General features: G+C 40.1%; 1 protein-coding gene across 6 annotated transcripts in view; it reads left to right on the top strand.

Annotated features, from left to right (window-relative positions):
- Positions 1-17,255, top strand: part of DCLRE1C (DNA cross-link repair 1C) — a 47,020-nt gene extending 29,765 nt beyond the window's left edge. For all 6 annotated transcript variants that reach the window (XM_049624635.1, XM_049624632.1, XM_049624634.1 and 3 more), the window contains 5 exons: positions 836-972; positions 1,498-1,552; positions 6,061-6,149; positions 7,084-7,178; positions 15,421-17,255. In XM_049624635.1, the coding sequence (XP_049480592.1) occupies positions 836-972; positions 1,498-1,552; positions 6,061-6,149; positions 7,084-7,178; positions 15,421-16,337 (1,293 nt within the window). In that variant the 3' untranslated portion in view covers positions 16,338-17,255. The remainder of the gene's footprint in view (positions 1-835; positions 973-1,497; positions 1,553-6,060; positions 6,150-7,083; positions 7,179-15,420) is intronic.
- Positions 17,256-19,110: the final 1,855 nt, after the last annotated feature.

The raw sequence follows: 19,110 nt of genomic DNA, 5'->3' as shown, positions 1-19,110 counted from the left end.
AATCAACAATCAGGCACTTAACTGACTGAGCCACCCAGATGCCCCCGTTTTGTCCCTTTTCTGTTGGACTTGTAGCCTCTGGTCCTTACAAGTCCTGTAAATTGGCATATTTCTCTTTGCTCTGAGTTTTCTTGCATCCCATGAAGTAGCTAAATTGGCAACGGTCACTCCTGCCACTTCCCGCATGGCTACCTGCCTTGAAACACTCCTTCTAGCGGCTTCGTTCTTAGGTCACACGGCCTCGGGAGTACTGCTCACGGCTCGCAGAGCCCTGGTGCACCCCTGCAGCCCTCCTCCTCTTCAGCACATGCACCAAAGGCCCTTGATGACATTTGCTCTGCACTGAGTGCTAATGGTTTTGCAGGACCCCTGTCTAAACGTGATGTCTTTGGGAAAATAGTCCCATTGTCTTTCAGCTTTTTTTTTTTTTTTTGCTTTATTCTCTAACTGTATTTTGAAAAAATTGGATGATCGGTAGCCTGTATTCACAGTTCCCCCAGTTGTATAGTAGTGTCCTGTTTTTAGTGTATGGAGGGGGAGCCGGGCACCCCTGGTGAAGGTCACAATGTGCGTTGTGGTTACTGTGGCCTCATTAGTCTCAAGTGTAGATCAAATCTCCCACATTTTGTTTTTCTTTCAGGACATTGACATTTTTGAAGAGTCCAGGCCAGTTCCGCAGAATGTTTCTAAATTTGGAATTATCTGATTATCTCCTCATGTCTGCTTTTTTATTTCATGTCTCTAAACTTATCACAGCATTTGTTTTTGAGACCCTGCCCACAAACAGATTTGTTGAAAATGTGGAACTGTTTTTCGGTTTTTGAAATCTTTTTAGGCAGAAGAATATTTTCATTGGAATAAATTACCCTGTGGAAATATTTCCAAAAATAGAATTCCACTCCACACAATCAGCATTAAGCCATCCACTATGTGGTTTGGAGAAAGGACCAGAAAAACAAATGTAATTGTGAGGTAAGAAAGCAACGTCATAGGTCTTTTGAGAGAAACCTTGCTTTTGAAGCAAATTATGTGCTTTATTTTAGTTTAAATGCAAATCTAGCCTAACCCAAAGAGGGGGATGTATTATAATTGTGGAAAATAACTTCTGAAATTTAAACGCTAAAGAGGTTCCGCTTCCAAAACCTGTCTCCTGTCTAAATTTCCTGAGGTCTGCTCCAGTTGGGTGGCTCGAGAGTGAAGGCATCTTGTTTGGCCTCACTTGGGAGTGAGTTGACATTGTGGGGAACTAGAAGCCCTTGGTGGAGCTGAGGGGCATAATGATCAGCATATTGTAGCAACACTTCCTTAATATTGGGTATTCACAATGTCCACAAACCTTTATGTTTCTGGAAAGAGGTCCCTCTTGTCCCAGGGAGAAACCCTTGATTATAGGGTGATTTCATACCGGAATAGCAGAAGATGGGAAGGCATGAAATTTAAAACGTAGCTTAGTTTTGATAAAAGACCTCTAAATTTTGTGTTTTCCTTTCCTTTTAGGACTGGAGAGAGTTCATACAGAGCTTGTTTTTCTTTTCACTCTTCCTACAGTGAGGTAAGAGGATCCCACATACTCAGAACCCCATTGCCAACTACTTCGGTGGCATTCATGTTGGATGGCAGCAGTCTAACCCCTTGGCTGCCAGAGGGATCTCTTTTTCTGTTGCTTAAGATTTGTTGTGGCTTTTCTGAAGGAAATTTAGGGAAGATATCTCAGTAGATGAGCTGTGTTTACCAAGCACAAAGGAAATTGCTATTAGCACCTGTTTTCAGCCTAAACACAGAAGAATTCGTATGATTAAGGTTTTCTTCCTGTCTTGCTTCCTGCATGTATTTTAACTTCCCCACTTCAATTGTTTTCAGTCGTCATGAGAGGATCATAAATCCTTTTTAATTTTAAAATTTTATTGTTGTTTTTTTAAGAGGATGTATAAAGCTTATCCGAAGGAGCACTATAGATAAAACCATGATGGGTGGCCTTAAGGTGCTGTCCGGAGTTTTGGTCTCTTCTAAAATTTGCGCTGGAAAGCTATTTAAAAAATAGTCCTGAACATTCAGCAATTGCGGAAGAATCAAAGTGATTGAGATAAAAACCTCGTCCTTAAGAAGGATGTATACTGTATTAGAATGACTCAATTGAAGAAGGCCTATTAAATGGTTTTGTTAGGATCCTCTTTATATAGGAAATTGACCTACTACAGTGGAAGTTGATACATGTGATTTATTTGCAAACTCCTCACGCACTTCCAAAGTAAATGCTAGCATCTTCTAAGTGCTGAGTTTTAGTAATTTTGTGTATGTGTCAGGAAAAAAAAGGTATATAAAAGCAGACTTTGAATGACACTTTAAGTCACACATAATTTTAGTTTGACCATTGCAGCACTTAAAAATTGATTTCCCTGGGGGCTCCTCGGTGGCTCAGTTGGTTAAGCTCCGACTTTGGCTTGAGTCATGATTTCACGGTTTGTGGGTTCGAGCCCCGCGTGAGGCTCTGTGCTGACAGCTCGGAGCCTGGAGCCTGCTTCGGATTCTGTGTCTCCTTCTCTCTCTGCCCCTCCCCATCTTGTGCTCTGTCTCTCTCTGTCTCTCAAAAAATAAATAAATGTAAAAAAGAAATTTAAAAAAAATTGATTTCCCTGGTAACTATTATTTTTGTATTTGGGATATGTGGTTACAGCACTGCAGCAGTGAGCCGTGGATGTGTTAATGATTTGTACAGGTGGATTCTTCCAGAGCTCCAGGTAGTGGCATTCTTATCAAGTCAGCCATAGTACTGTAAATGACTAGCATATTATCAAAACATCACAGGGGCGTCTATGAAATATCTGACCTTACCTTTCAGATGCAAATAGGCTATCCAAGAGCAGCTTGGAAGGAATTCACTGTGATGATAGATTTTAGTTAATGTGTTCTTCCCCCATTTTATCCTGAAATCTCATGTTGTTGTCAGAGTCCCCTCCTGGGGATCTGTCTTTGGCTGGCATCGGGCTCAGCATCTGGGTCCCTTCCTGTCCATCCTTCAATGGCTGGTATCCTTGCTGTCTCAGCCACGGGGCAGGCGTCTCGTTGGTGAAGAGTGTAGGCCTTACTTCTCACTCAGGGTTACATCTGGCCCCTTTCACTCCTTCGGTGTAGTTAGCACCCAAGTTGGGAAACATAAGCTTTCCTGGGATTTGATGCAATTACGTTCCAATAAGGAGATATTTCCCTGGTGTGTAAGCAGACACGAAGTGGCTGAACGCCCTCTCCCCTCCCCACTCCCCCTGGGTCAGCACCAGTGATCACACACAGCGGAGGGTCGCTTTGAGCTCTGCGGTGGGGAGGAGACCTGCTTTCCCGAAAACTCTATTCATAGGCCTATATCCTAAGTATAGATCATGCTGAATTAGATTTATAAACATAAATAGATTTAAGGATCATTTCCTGTCAGTTTTGTTGTCTAAATACAGCTGATTCTCCTTATTTGTGGATTATTTCCAGGTTCACCTGTTCACTAAAATTTGTGACCCCAAAATAATAGTCACAGCACTGCATGGCTGTTTGCAGACATGCCTAGCAGAATGGTGGGAAAGGGGTTAACGACATGCATATTGCCAATTTCGGAATTGGGTGGTACTTACCCTCTCTGCTCAGCTCAGGGCTGACAGGTGTCCTTTTGCAGTCGGTTTAGCGCTGTGTTGAACACACTTCTGTGCTTTCTGCTGGGGACTTCCTGTTTAGAACAGCCCCTAAGTGTGGGGCTGGGGTGCTGTGTAGCGTTCCTAAGCATGCACAGAGGCAAGGGTGGGCCTTATGGAGAAAATACGTGTGTTTGGTAAGCTTTTACAGACAGGAGTTATGGTGCTGTTGGGTATGAGTTCAATAGTAATGAATCAACAGTACGAATTAAGTAGGTGTCTTTAAACAGAAACCCACAGAAAACAAGGTGATGCACTGATGCTCACAGAGACACTGTGACTAGAGGTCCACTGGAACCTTGTCTTTTCCTCAGGAGCGTGGTTCAGTGTTTGCTAATTCTAATGTTTTTTAAGTTTGTTTATTTATTTTGAGAGAGAAAGGGGGCAGGGAGAGAGAGAGGCAGAGAGACAGGGTGAGAATCCCAAGCAGGCTCTGCACTGTCAGCACAGAGCCCAATGTAGGGCTCAAACCCATGAACTGGCAGATCATGACCTGAGCGGAAGTTGGATGCTTAACCAACTGAGCCACCCAGGTGCCCCTAGTGTTTGCTAATTCTAGACCTAGAGAACATAACCCCTGCAGGTAATGAGAATGGACTGTGTTTGTGAATGGTTTTAAGGCAGGCATCTGATGTGACGACATCAGCTTGTACAAGTGACAAACGGTGGCTCTCTGGTGGGTGTCTCTTGTCTCCTGTGGCCACTTCATTTCTAAGTAGAAGTGAATCATTTCTGGTATAGGTTGACATTACTTTCTTTATCCCTGTTGCCTTGACAAGCCTGAGATTTCTGCTAGCCTCAGCTTTGAATTAATTATACAAATCGTAAAAGTTGTGGGCTGGTAAATAATAGTTTGTTTGCATGCCTGCTCTGAAAGTGCAGGAGAATTTGCTTATGAAATCTATCTGAAGAATGAATGGGTCTTGTTTTCCTCTCCTGTTTTCAGTAAGGTAGCCACTTTATTTTAATACGGAGTTATTGATAATTCCTAGATTCCTACCTCTTTTGATTTGGTTCTTTATTTGAAAAAGTTGTTATGGGGTGCCTGAGTGGCTCAGTCAGCTAAGTGTCTGACTTCAGCTTAGGTCACAATCTCACGGTTATGGGTATGTGCTGACAGCTCAGAGCCTGGAGCCTGCTTTGGATTCTGTGTCTCCCTCTCTCTCTGCCCCACTCCAGCTCTCTCTCTCTCAAAAATAAACATTAAAATTTTTTAAATAAAAAAAAAAGTTGGGTTCTAATGATTACTTAGAACTCAGTCTCCCCATTTGCAGAAGGGAATAAAAAACCTTTGTGTTGTCATTATAATTTTTTTAATGGACAATTTTTTTTTAATGTGCTTTCAGAGTTTTTTTTTTTTTTTTTTTTTTAATGTTCATATGTTTTTGAGAGAGAGAGAGAGAGAGACAGAGCACGAGCTGGGGAGGGGCAGAGGCAGGAGACACAGAATAGGAAGCAGGCTCCAGGCTCTGAGCTGTCAGCACAGAGCCTGACGCGGGGCTCGAACCCACAGGCTGCGAGATCACGACCTGAGCTGAAGTTGGACACTCAACTGACTGACCCACCCAAGCGCCCCTGTAATGGATAATTTCATTGAATGTTAAATAAATGCCAGCTTGGTAACAGACCAAGCACTCGACATGCGTTATCTCATTTATACTTCTAGATGAAGACCCTAACACTTAGAGACTTTCAGTAACTTAACCAAGATCACAAGGTCACCAAGATCTAATAAATTACAAAGCTGAAACTTGTCTGGGTTATAGAGTTGTTTTGAGGAATAGCGGCAGAGTTTCTCTGTCGAGCATTCTGAGCTTTGCAGAAAATCAAGCTATTCATGAAATTTCTGCATGTAGTTGTCCTCTAGAGAAAAACATTACAACAAATCAAGCATCCTGGAAGATGTAATTTTCTTATTTTATTTGTTGGAGAAAAGAAATGTAATTCGAAGACCTTGCTTTTTTGTGTGTACTAAATACTCCACTTAATTCTAATTTACTTGAAGGGAATTTGTTAATTATGGGTGACTTTCTTAGACAAGGAGACTAATGCACTTTAAAGAAATAGAGACTCTTTGAGTTCCATTAGTCAGTGATTCTTAGTCCTTTCTGTGGAACAGAATCACCTGAAGAACATTTCAATATCCTGAATCCCAGGCCCCACTGTAGCTCAGTATCAAAAGGACTTTTGGGCATGGGGTCTCAGAGTTGGAGATTTCTTTCTCCTCTAATAGAGGCCCCCAGGTGATCCCCATGTGCAGCTAGTAGTGAGAACCACACCATGAGAAAGTTCTTCTCTTTCTCCTGGCCTCCCTTTTGTTTGCATCCATAATACCCACATTTCTCACCGCAGAGATAATCGATCCATTTTATTTTCCTTCTTCTAGGTTAAAGATTTCTTGAGCTACATCTGTCCTGTGAATGTGTATCCCAATGTCATTCCAATAGGCACAACTATGGATAAAGTTGTAGAAATGTGAGTAATTGCTACTTGTGGAACTTGTGTCGTTGAACACGATGGATGCAGAGGATAGTTTCGGGTCTGAGAACAGGGGCCAGGACATAAGATGGCTGTAAATACGTGTCTGGTTGGGAGCATGATGGCTTTCTTCCAGTGGGTATGTTATAGATAATCCTAAAGGCTGCTGGGAGTCTGGCATAAGGGCACAGTTGGCATTGAGGCCCTCAAGAGAAAGGGCAGGCTGTATTTACACACTCTTGTATTTTATCATCACTGTGCCTTAGCTTCCAAACTCTAGAGTGAAGAGATCAAATTTATGAGATTTTGTATGAGATAAGTCAACCTCATTAAACAGGTGAGAGTAATCAGCTAGCCATACTGTATTCCCTGAATGTCAGGTGTCCTGTAGTACTTAATAATCTTGCAGAATAGGGAACTGCTTTTCTGCAAAGCAAGAGCAAATACATGGGTTTTGCTTTCCCTTAATCCTACAATTATTATTATTATTATTTTAATTTTTTTTTTAACTTTTATTTATTTTTGACAGAGAGAGACAGAGCATGAACGGGGGAGGGTCAGAGAGAGAGGGAGACACAGAATCCAAAGCAGGCTCCAGGCTCTGAGCTGTCAGCACAGAGCCCGATGCGGGGCCCGAACCCACATACCGCGAGATCGTGACCTGAGCCGAAGTCGGACGCTTAACCGACTGAGCCACCCCGGCGCCCCTTAATCCTACAATTAGATAGCTATGTACCAGGTTGTATTTAAGTGCTCATATTTACCACTTAATTATAGTGAAGTGGTTTTTTAATTATTAAACATGGCTCTTTGGTTTTTAAAAGTAGTTACATGATTTTCCCCTGGCCAAGTTTTTATAATCTCTATAAAGTATGCTTACATTCCAGTAGCTTTCCCAACAGGAAAAATATAATGTTCATATTCGTTTCAGCTTAAAGCCTTTATGCCGATCTTCCCAAAGTACTGAGCCAAAGTATAAACCACTTGGAAAATTGAAGAGAGCTAGAAAAACTCACCTAGACTCAGGTAAGAAGATGACCCTGGATTCAGAGGTGTGGGTTTCAAGGCTACTCTGGCCTGGTGAAAGCTGCATTGGGCAGGGGTGGGCCTGGGACTGCTGTCACTCAGACTTGTTACCATGGTCTCAGGAAGTGCTTTGTCTTTCTCCAGCCTCTGAAATCAGGAGTCCAATCTCCTTCACAGGTTTAAAATGGGTGACAGAGAGAACTGTGCCTGTACTGAATGGTGTTCTCAGCTTTCTGAAAGTAGGCCTTGTGGTTTGTATAGGCCATAAGGAGAGGCTGGGCTGTTAATCTTGGAGATTTCCTTCAAGATACTAGTAAATGCTGACAGTGGAAACTTTTCTTACCATTTCCAACCAGATTGACCAGCAGAGCTTATACGAACAGATTTTCTGTACTTTGTCACCTTCTTCCATTGCTACTTTCATTTTCCAGGGAAGAGCAGAGTAACCTCTGAGGAATTTAGAACTTGAGATTCCAAATAAAGATCTGCTGCTTTACAGCAGCCAGATTTTGTGGTTAGGATTCTGAATTTGCATTGCTTTGGCAGAAAGTCACTTACTGTACCATGTAGCTAATACATGACCAAACAGATTAGGTAACAGGATTGTATTTATTAAACAACTACTGTCTATGGCAGGTATTGTGCTAGGTCCTTTACATACACTACAGCTAAACTTCAGCCCACCCAAGGGGTATCATCCGACTTTTTACTAACAAGGAAACTAAAGTTTAGAGGTGAAGGAAGTACCCCGAAGGCCTAGCCAGAAATAAGTGATGGGGCTGGGATTCAAATCCAGTCCTGTCTTTCCCATCTCCATTTCAGCATTTCCTCTCATTTAGAATCAAGTCAAAAACATTTAGATGCAAATTCCAGTACTGATTCTAGAAAACCAGTTGTATTTTTAGATGTTGTATCTATCATGTATGGCATCGTATAATCCTTCTCATATGTAAACTTAATTGTAGGGTTTTTTTAAAGCTTTACCAAAATATAATTGATATACTATAAATTGCATGTTTAAGGTGTCCAATTTGATACTTTTACATATGCATATATGAAAAGCCATCACCATAATTAAGATCAGGAAAATAGCCATTACCCCCAGGTTTCCTTATGGCACTTGGTAATTCCTCCCAGCTGTCCCCTACCCCTTGCTGTCCTCTTCCATGCCAAGGCAACCACCAATCTGCTATCTATCACTGTACATTAGTTAGCATTTTCTAGAATTTTATACTAAATAGAATCATACAATATGTCTGGCTCATTTCACTTAGCATATTTTGAAATTTATTGATATTGTTGGATGTATCAGTAGTTTCTTTTTTACTGGTGGGTAGTATTCCACTGTGTGGATATACCAGTTTGCTGATCCATTCACCTCTTGTACATTTGGGTTGTTCGCAGTTTTTGGTCATTACAAATAAAACTATGAACATTCAAGTACAAATCTTTGTATGGATGTATGCTTTCATACCTAGGAGTGGGTCATATGGTAGTTGTATCAATTCAAAATATTTTGATTTTTCTTTTGATTTCTTCTTTGCATGGATTATTTAGAATAAATGGGTTACTGAGTTTCTGAATTTTGGAGGATTTTCCTGAGATAATTTTGTTGTCCGATTTAATTTTGGGGTTAGAGAAAATGCTGTTATGATTTTTACTGAGATTTGTGGTCTGGAATAATGGTCTGTCTTGGTAAATGTTTCACTGTACTTGAAAGAACTATATATACTGCCGTTGGGTGGAGTGGTGTACAAATATCGGTTAGGTCAAGTTAGCTGATAATGTTCAAATCTTCCATATCCTTGCTGATTTCCTTGGCCTAGTTTGCCCTGCAAATTATTGAGGGAAAGTTGTTGAAATCTCCCGTTACAGTTGTGGGTTTGTTATTCCTTGTAATTCGATTACTTTTCGCTTCATCAGTTTGAAGCACTGCTATCAGGGACACACATATTTAAGATTGTTAAGTCCTCTTATATTTAGGAAATGACTCTTAATCCTGGTAATATTCCTACCTTTGAAATATACTTCACCAGATATTAATATAGCTACTAAACTTTCTTCTGATTAGTTAGTATGGTATATGTTTTTCCATCTCTGTATTTTTAATTTGTCTTTATATTTAAAGATGGGTTTCTTATAGGCAGCATTTTGGGTCTTGTTTTCTATAGCCAATCGGGTAACTTCTGTCTTTTTATTGGAGTGCTTGGTTGGACAATTTATGCTTAATGAGATTACTAATATGGTCAGCTTTAAATATACCATCTTGCTGTTTGTTCCCTCTACATTTCTTCTTTCTTTCTGCCTTCCTTTGGATGGAGTAACGATAGATTATATTTAATTTCTTGTTGGTTATTGGCAGTAACTGTTTTAGTAGTGTATAGTATACATCTTTAACCTACCAGAGTGAAAAGTTAGGACAAATATTATTCTAGTATCATACAGTATAAGAAACTTAAGACACTGGTCCCACTTCCTCCTCACAGTCTGTGCCATTATTGTCATACATTTTATTGTTAAAAACCCCACACTACTTATTTTTTCTTTAACCTGCCAGTTTTTTAAAGCTTTATTGCAGTATAATTTATATACCATAAATTTCACCCCTTTTAGGTGAACACTTCCATGATTATTACTAGCAGACTTGTGCAGCCATTTGCCACTAATTTCAGAGCATTTCCATTACTCCAAAAAGAAACTGCCCATTTCAAGTTACTCCGCATTACTACCTCCCGCTTTAGGCAACCACTAAATCTATAGATTTGTCTCTTCTGGATATTTCAGGTAAATGGAATCATACGACATTTGGTCTTCTCTGCCCGGCTTCTTAGCATGTTTCCAGAGCCCATCTGTCTTATAGTATCATTACTTTTTTTTTTTTTGGTCACATTTTATTTATCCATCCACCAGTTGATGGACATTTGGGTTGTTTCTGCTTTTTTAGTTATAAATTATGCTGCTTTGAATATTTGCAGACACGTCTTTGTGTGGACATATGATTTATTTTATTTGGGGTAAATAACATGGGAGTAGAATTTCTAGGTTATGGTGAGTGTGGGGAGGGTGATCTCAGTCTGCCTGAGCTGCCATAACAAATACCTCAAACTGGGTGTCTTAAATAACAGACATTTCTCATAATTCAGGAGGCTAGAAGTCCAAGATCAAGGTGCTGGCAAAGTGGGTTTCATTCTGAGGCGTCTTCTCTTGCTTGGCTTATTGGCCACTGTCCTGGTGCTGTGTGCTGACATGCCATTTCCTGGGGAAAGGCATGTGCTGGAGGCAGAGGGCGGTAGGGGGGAGAGGGCTCTCTGATGTCGCTTATAAGGACACTAATCCTATTGGATCAGGGACCCATCCCTATGAACTTACTTTAATTACTTCCTTAGAGTCCCCATTTCCAAATACAACCACACTGGGAGTTAGGGTTTCAACACAGGAATTTGGGGGCAGGCACATTTATTCTGTAACATACACACAATAAATCTTTTAGCATTTTTTAACAAGGAGAAATTATTTTCCAAACCGAACACACTTTTTGCTCCCACCAGCTATAAGGATTCCAATTTCTCTGCATTATAGCTCATACTTTTCGATTATAGCCATTCTAGTGGATATAAAGTTAATCTCCTTGTAGTTTTGATTTGTATTTCACTACTGATTTCAGCTTAAGTCATGTGCTTTGATGCTCTTGGCTGAAATGTCCATTTCACATCTTTTGTCCATTTTTAAATTGGATTATTGGTCTTATTGTAAGATTTCTTTATATCCTCTGGGTGTATCCCCTTTGTCAGATAGGATTTGCACATATTCTTTTCCAGTCTACACCTTGTCTTCACTTTCTTGATGGCGTCTGTTGAAGTGTGAAAATTTAAGTTTTGATTAAGTCCAGTTTATTTCATTTTTGTCTTGCTGCATGAACTTTTGCTGTCCTAAGAAACTATTGCTCAATCCAAGATCATGAAGATTTATTCCCGTGTTTTCTTGATCATTTCGGGATTTTGGCTTTTTTCTTATTGACTGTATTTTCTCCCCTTTATGCTTGTCTGGTAATATTTTGTTGGATGCCATATTTTCTGAAGTTTACCTTGTTAGGTTCTGCATAATTTTGGATTTCTAAAAATATTCGTGCACTTTGTTCTGGCATGTAGTTAACTGGTTTGGAAGCTTGGAACAGTTTGATCCTTTTGTCTTGCTTTTTATCTTTGTTAGGTAGGAGCAGGGCAGCATTTAGTCTGGAATGAACTCTCCCCACTCCTAAGGCAAGGCCCTTTTAGTACCCTTACAGACACCCTGTGAATCAAGGGGTTCCACTCTGGCTGTTGGGAACAGGCACCCTGGGCTCAAGTAGTTACCTCAGTAGGATGCACCGATCAGTCTGCCGAATGCTAGAGGGGCCTCTCTGGGCCTCTGCTCTGTAGACTCCAACCACCTTGGCTTCCTGACTCCCAGTCACCTCCTCGACTAAAGTGCCCATGGGCTCTATCTGGGTGTACCCTTCCTGCCTAGAAACAGTCACCAAGTGAACTGGGGCAGTCTTAGAACTCACGTCATTTGTTTCCCACGCTCAGGTGTCATTGTCCTTCACTGCCTGAGGTCTACTTTCTTGAGAGCCTTTGCTGTATTTTGTCTGGTTTTTTAGTTGTTTCAGGGGGGAGGTAAAACGTAGTTCCTGCTATTCTTTCTTGGCTGAAAACAAAATCATTTTTAGCTTAACATTTTGTCCCTTTATGCACCTACCCAGATGACACATTTTTGTTGAATATGTATTTTTTTTTAATTGGGCCACTAGTTTGAGTTTTCAAATTGATGTTTGTTTTTCCAATTTATTGTTTTAGCTTTTTTCCTTTTGTTCCTTGTTGCTTCCTGTTTTTATTCCTTGTTAATATAGTAATTTTTATAGCTTTTATTTGTACAGGTCTAGGTCTCTGGGCAACTCTTTGGCATCAGTCCCTCTAGTTGGTGTTTGCAGATGTATTTTGTAAGCCACCGGGGCCATGTTCGCTTCAGTCCACATGTGTCACTGACTTTGGAATTCCATCCTGAGTGCTTTAAGGTCTGTGGTGCTTTCTAGTGTGCTGACCAGTTTTTCCAGTTTCTTTACTTTCAAATCTTGGGGCAAACCCAGGAGTCCTTGTCAGCCTCTTTGAAAAGCATTTCAATAAAGCGCTTCATGCTATTTTTAAAATCTTTACATAATTTAATAGTTATCAGCTATTACAATTATTCCCCTAGACCAGTTTTATAAAATCAGTTTTCTTATAAATTAGCAGCTACCCATGGCAGCTAATTGAGAAAATAGTTATATAGAACCTCACAACTCTAAGTTACTTTGAATAGCGTTTTAATGTATTTCCTCCCCCTCCTTCATATATATATCTATAAAACTCAGAGGGACATTAAAAATTATTAAAAATGGGGCACCTGGGGGGCTCAATCTGTTAAGCATCTGACTTTGGCTCAGGTCATGATCTCAGGGTTTGAGTTTGAGCCCTGCATCAGGCTCTCTGTCAGCATGGAGCCTGCTTGGGAGTCTGTCTCACCCCCTGCCCCCTCCCCCCCACCTCTCTTTCCCTCCCCTGTTTGCACTCTCTCAAAAAAAAATTTTTTTTTATGTGTTTAAAAAGAGGTGGACAGCAGTCCTGAAGTCGGGACCAGGGCAGCTTACGCAAGGGCTGTCTACCACCTGCTGTAAGAGCAGATAGATGCACACAGGCTGAAATAAACTTTTTTTTTTTTTTTAATTTTTTTAATGTTTATTTAGAGAGAGAGAGTGAAACAGAGCTTGAGCGGGGGAGGGCCAGAGAGAGGGAGACACAGAATCTGAAGCAGGCTCCAGGCTCTGTCAGCACAGAGACCGACGCGGGGCTCGAATCACGAACCGTGAGAACATGACCTGAGCCGAAGTTGGACGCCCAACCAACTGAGCCACCCAGGCGCCCCTGAAAAACTTTTCATTGGGAAATTTTTGTTATTGTTCAAAAACAATTTAACAGCTGCATACTTTGCATTATGGCTATATAATGATGTATCGGATCTTTGTACGCTTAGGTTAACAACCTATTTTTAACTTTTACAAATATTGTGATGAACAACATTGTACATAAATCTGTTTCACACTTCTCATTGGGTTAAATTGTAGAAATTAAGGTGCTTGCGAGATGATGTCCAGTTGTTCTCCAATATGGTTATACCAAGTTATACAGACACAGATACTATCTGTGAATTATAACATTTGTCCTTTTTAACACTGGGTTTAAGTGTGTTTATCAGTTTATCAGTAAATACTACTGAGGATTTTAACACTTCTTAGTGTTCTATGCCTTTCCGATTTCACAGAGAAATCATTGTGTCAGAATTAACTTGATAGTATAGTATAGAAACTTGTTTTTCAATACATACAGATGGATTGATGGGAAAAATGTACAGATTATCTTACAGCTGAAACACACCGTGATACTGTTAAACTTAGGATACAAAAATATTTCCTAAAAAGTTAACTTTGGCTAAAACAGATCTATAATCTGTGTGTTGAAATGAAGCCCCCTATCTTAGAGATCAGGCTGATTCCAAATACAGTACTAGACATCTTAGTCACTTTAAGTCTTTCAGAAAAGGAGAGAAATAGTTGCTTAAGAATTACACAGAGCCAGGAACCATACTGATCTGGTTTTGACCTAGTGTACTGTTGACCCATCTTCTCCAGACCTGTCTCCTTCGGAACATGGAAGCAAGATGATCCATGGGAGCAGGACTACTCTTTGGTACATTTTTTAAAAACCAGCTCTTAAAAATGTAGTGTTTAGCTACATCCTTGAATCACTGGGAACACTTATCTTTTTAGGTGGGTAGTTATAAGACAATACTAGAACAATTAAGTTGCCATAGACTGTCTCATGAGCATTTAATCTCCTTCCCGGGTGCCATTAGAGACCAAGAAAATACTTGTTTTCCCCCGTTACAAGCCTTCTCAATTTATGGTAATTTCACTCTCCAAGTAAGGTTTCCTGACTTTAAGATTTTAAGTGGAGGGGTACCTTTGGTGCCTCACTCGATTGGGTATCCGACTCCTGATTTTGGCTCAGGACGTGATCTCACACTTTGTGGGACTGAGCTCCATGTGGGGCTCTGGGCTGAGCAGGGAGCCTGATTCTCTTTCTCCCCTTTGGCCCCTCTCCCTCCTTGCTCACTAAAAAATAAAAATAAGTAAAGAAAGTAAGTGAATTGGGCTCATTATATTGCTAATGCAACATGCTTTTAAAAAAAAAGTACATTTGTTGACTTTGTTCGTGACACTAAATGTGCCTTATTCAAAGTAAACCCCATTTGGCACATTTAGTTGAAGTTGATCTAATCCGCATTCCCCTCAAGTATCTGTCACCCAGCAGTGTGCACTTAGCCGACTCAGGCTGCTATGACAAATACTAGAGGCTGGGTGACTTAGCAAGACATTTCGCACAGTTCTGGAGACTGGGATGTCCAAGGTCAGCATGCCAGCATATTTGGTTCTTGGAAAGGGCCCACTTCCGGGCTTGCAGACAGTCTCTCCTCCTCAGTACACACTGAGGAGCCTTTCCACAGGCTGTCCATGCATGAAGAAGGAAAGTGAGAAGTTGGTCTTCCTCTTCTTACAAAGATACTAATCCCATTTTATATCCCATCTCCAAATACCATGACATTGGGGCCAGGGCTTCAAATTAGGAACTTTGGAGGACACAGCCCATGACATGTACCAAGTAGTTATCAGTAAAAACTAGAAAATGACTTTTTATTAAATCAGCCAACTCATGATCTACTTTTTGCAGAACATACAGTTTGCAAACCTGGCTGATGAACAGAATCACAGAACTTAAAGTGAAAATTAAATTACTGGGTCCCACCTTTAGGGATTCAGTAGATCTGGAATGGGATAGAAAGCTGTATATTTTTTTTTTTTAAAAAGCTTTCCAGATGATGCTAATGTTCATCCAAGTTTAAGAACCACTGTTACAGGCATTGTGGCCTTATTTGGGGAACACTGATCAATATTCTCAACCTTAAAGTCCGGCATTAGTGGAAGGGTGGTAAATTGTTCAGATTATGCTAAGAATAAGGGGCCTTTTTCTTAGAAGAGGGACACGTTATTTGCACCTCCACCAATTGAAACTACAGCTACATGCTACAAATTGGATTTTAAATTAAAAGCACAAATTGATTCCCTTTGCATTCTGTGTTTCCCACACATCTGTTGTGTTTTTCCCCACAGAGGAGGAAGATGACCTCTTTGATGATCCTGTGCCGTTACCGCTAAGGCACAAGGTTCCATACCAGCTAACTCTTCACCCTGACGTGTATCTGATGACTGCAGCTTCCCCAAGCCAGCCTGAGCAAGAGAGACAAAGCACAGGGTACAAAGAGAGTATGCATACCTTTCCTTTGGCAAACTTTATAGAATGTGAAGAATCCAACAGCGAAGGTGAAGAAGAATTACAAACCCCAGCTTCATCTCAAGAAGACCTGGGTGCTGTCACACATCACCAGCAAAAGGCTGATGTAGAAGTACCACAGTGGGAAGTGTTCTTTAAAAGAAATGATGAAATCACAGATGACAGTTTGGAAAACCTCCCTTCTTCCACAGAGGCAGGGGGCTCTCAGTCGCCAAAGATTTTTAGTGACTCTGATGGAGAGTCAACTCACATCTCTTCCCAGAATTCTTCTCAGTCAACACACATATCCGAACAAGGGAGTCAAGGCTGGGACAGCCAATCGGACACTGTTTTGTTATCATCCCAAGAGAGAAACAGTGGGGATATTACCTTCTTGAACAAAGGCAGCTATAGACCAAGAATCAAAGAGAATATTCCTGCCTCTCAGATGGAACAAAATGTACTTTGCCCAAAGGATACTTATTCTGACTTGAAAAGCAGAAATCAAGATGCAAATATGGCTCCTAGTGTTGGAGAAATAACCACTCTAAGCAGTGGGAAACACATACCTCAGGAAAAAAGGCTACTAAATTTTAGCACCAATGCAGATTCCCAGAGCTCCTCTGATTTTGAAATTCCCTCCACACCAGAAGCTGAGCTACCTAAAGGAGAGCATTTACAGTATTTATATGAGAAGCTGGCAACAGGGGAGAATATAGTCACTGAAAAAAGAAAAAGCTCATTCTCAGATACTTAAAAATGAAAAACCTTGCATTCTAGAGCAACCAGTAGAAAACCTACACAAAGAGGTAATGGTCAGAATCATAATGGACACGTCAGAATGGAATATTTAAAAATGTTCATGTAACCTAAAACAAGGCAGTAAAGGGGAAAAAGAACAAAAAATAGAGGTAAAAAGCAGAAAATAAGGTAGAACTAAATCCAAACATCAATAATTACGTTAAGTGAAAGTGGTCAACACACACCAGAAAAAACCCAGGGAAAGAAACAGAACGTTTTTATATGCTGTCTCTAAGAAACTCAATTCAAATGATGCAGGCAGGTTAAAAGTAAAGCCTGGAAAAATATATCTAAATACTTCCACTACTTAAAGCTGGAACGACTATATTACCATCAGACAAATTTCTCACAAAAGGTCCAGTTCACTAAGAAGACACAATCCTACGTGAGTATGTTGCTGCAACAGCTTCAAAAGAGAGAAAGCAAAACCAAAGGAGAAACACTAATGCACAGTCGAGCTGGGAACTCTACCTGTTCCTCTATCGGTAATAGAATTAGCACACAGGAAGTGAGCAAGGCTATGGAAGAACTCCATGGCACCATTAACCAACTGCAACTGACACAGAACACTCCACCCAACAGAGAATGTTCTCAAGCGCCATGGCACATTCACCCTGATAGATGGCTGCATCCTGGGTCATAAAAACTCTTAAAAACAATCAGCCCCTTATTTATTTCAAAAGCTCACTTCTGAATGCTGGTTTGAACACAAAGGTAAAATGAAAAGGAGAGAAATTAGGACCCAAAAGAAAAGAATGAAATGGCAAAAATGTAAGTGTGTTCTAGTTGTTGGATTTCCTTAAAGTCTGTTAATGGATTATGTTTTTGTACAGCTATATATGTGGTTTAATAAAGTTCTATTAAATACTCTTCAGTACTTTGGGTATGCTGACATTTTATAGATTAAGGAAGCAAAGGCACAGATTTCCCTTAAAACAAATTTAAGTTGGCATCTCTAAATCAATTTGCAGGTCAATTAAACCAACAATGATATGCATTATCACCCTGCTGCACTGACCCCTTCTTTCTAATGCCACAGATACTCCCAGTTTTTGATTAAGTACTCTCCAGACTGTGTGTGACTGGGGTAGAAATACAGTTATCCCATTTTACCCATCTCTCCTACGAGTTCTATGGCCTGAAAGCAAAGTGAATATAAAATCACTAAAGAGACCAGTAGAGATTACAGATCACTGAGTTTCCAGTCGTAACTACAACAGGCCTAATACACAAGCCCAGAGACTTCATTTTTAATCTGTAGTTCTAAAAATTAGTTACACTTCATTAATAAGTCATGTAATCAAATATAACTAATTTCACTGACACTAAAGACCTCATCTTAATAGTATAGCTTATAATCCAAGGTGGGGACTCAATACATGCCTGTAAACATTCTTCTGAATATATTAGCACTGTATAATCATATCATCCATTTAATATTACATACTGCCATATTTTGTTTTATGAGAACCTGGCACAATAAATGCCAGGTGAATGAATTTAAGGGCTAAGAGCACTAGAACAGACTTTTGATTAAAAAAAAAAACTTGTAGGGATCACCAAAGACTATAAAAGTACAGGTTTACAGTACAGAATTACAGCAGATACTTACATGTGGTGCTTACTCTGTGATGATAGTTCTTTTACACACTGGATATTAACTCCTTCAATGCTCATCACCACCTTTTGAGGCAGGTTAAGTTTATTCTTCCCACTCAAAAATGAGGCTGAGGCACAGAGAGGTTAGTTCACATAGCTGAGAAGGAGTGAAGTCAGGACTGAAAATACAGGCAATTCAAGCTCGAGAGTCCATGCTCTTAGCCACTATGCAATAATGCCTCTCAAAAAGAGCGCAGGTAGGGGTAGGATTAATTATAGTGGCTACTTGATTTTTACTCTAAGAACTGTGAAGTATAAAGGAAAAAGTGAAAAGTTTCAAAATGCCAAGATACATGACAGAAGAAATGCAGTGGCTAGCCACATTTGCCTGAGAGAGGAATCCAAGACTTACAGTTTGTTTAAACTAGCAGTACGAAATAGAGTCCAGTATAAATAGGTGGTTTACTGCCCCCGAGCCACGTGATCTTGGGCATGTTCATGTTACCTAACCAGTCCTGACCCCTTCCCTTTGCTGTGCTGTAGGGCTGGCAGCACCAGCCTCATGGGTTTATGAGATGCACAGGAACGCAGATAAAGGGCCTGAGACTTGCTCCAAGAATAGGAGCTTGAAGTCTAACATTCCCCTGTGGTTCCAGGGTTTACCTATTTAGCATAATGTGTTTAAGTAATCTGGTGACTCATAATGCTCAAAATATTTTAGAAGTATCCATCCACATTATGCTATGTAAAATTCTTTAATATTCAAATGGACCAACCATGACAATGATAAACTTTCTTAAAAGGCAAATAACATTTAAAGTGATGGTATAACAACCTTTGGTTAATCTCAAAAGCAAGTAGTCAGGAATACATTGGTTATTTTTTTGCCCCTTTTGTAGCTTACTGGTAAGAAAATAAAATATTCAATAACAAAGCTAAACCACCATAAATAGAAAATCAAATGCCAAACTAAATTTATTTTGCTAAAGAAAATTGAACTGTAAAAAAAAAAAAAAAGTGCAGTCTAGATTTTGCACATATGGGGGAAAAAACCCTGAGATTACAACTGTATCACGATCCTTAAGTAGATCTTGAAAACAATGGTATTAATACAACTTGCAGAGTAGATT

Source organism: Panthera uncia, chromosome B4 (assembly GCF_023721935.1).
Source record: "Panthera uncia isolate 11264 chromosome B4, Puncia_PCG_1.0, whole genome shotgun sequence".
In the NCBI taxonomy this organism is placed as follows: domain Eukaryota; kingdom Metazoa; phylum Chordata; class Mammalia; order Carnivora; family Felidae; genus Panthera; species Panthera uncia.
Note: the sequence above shows the minus strand (reverse complement) of the source record. Positions and strands in the feature narration are given on the sequence as shown.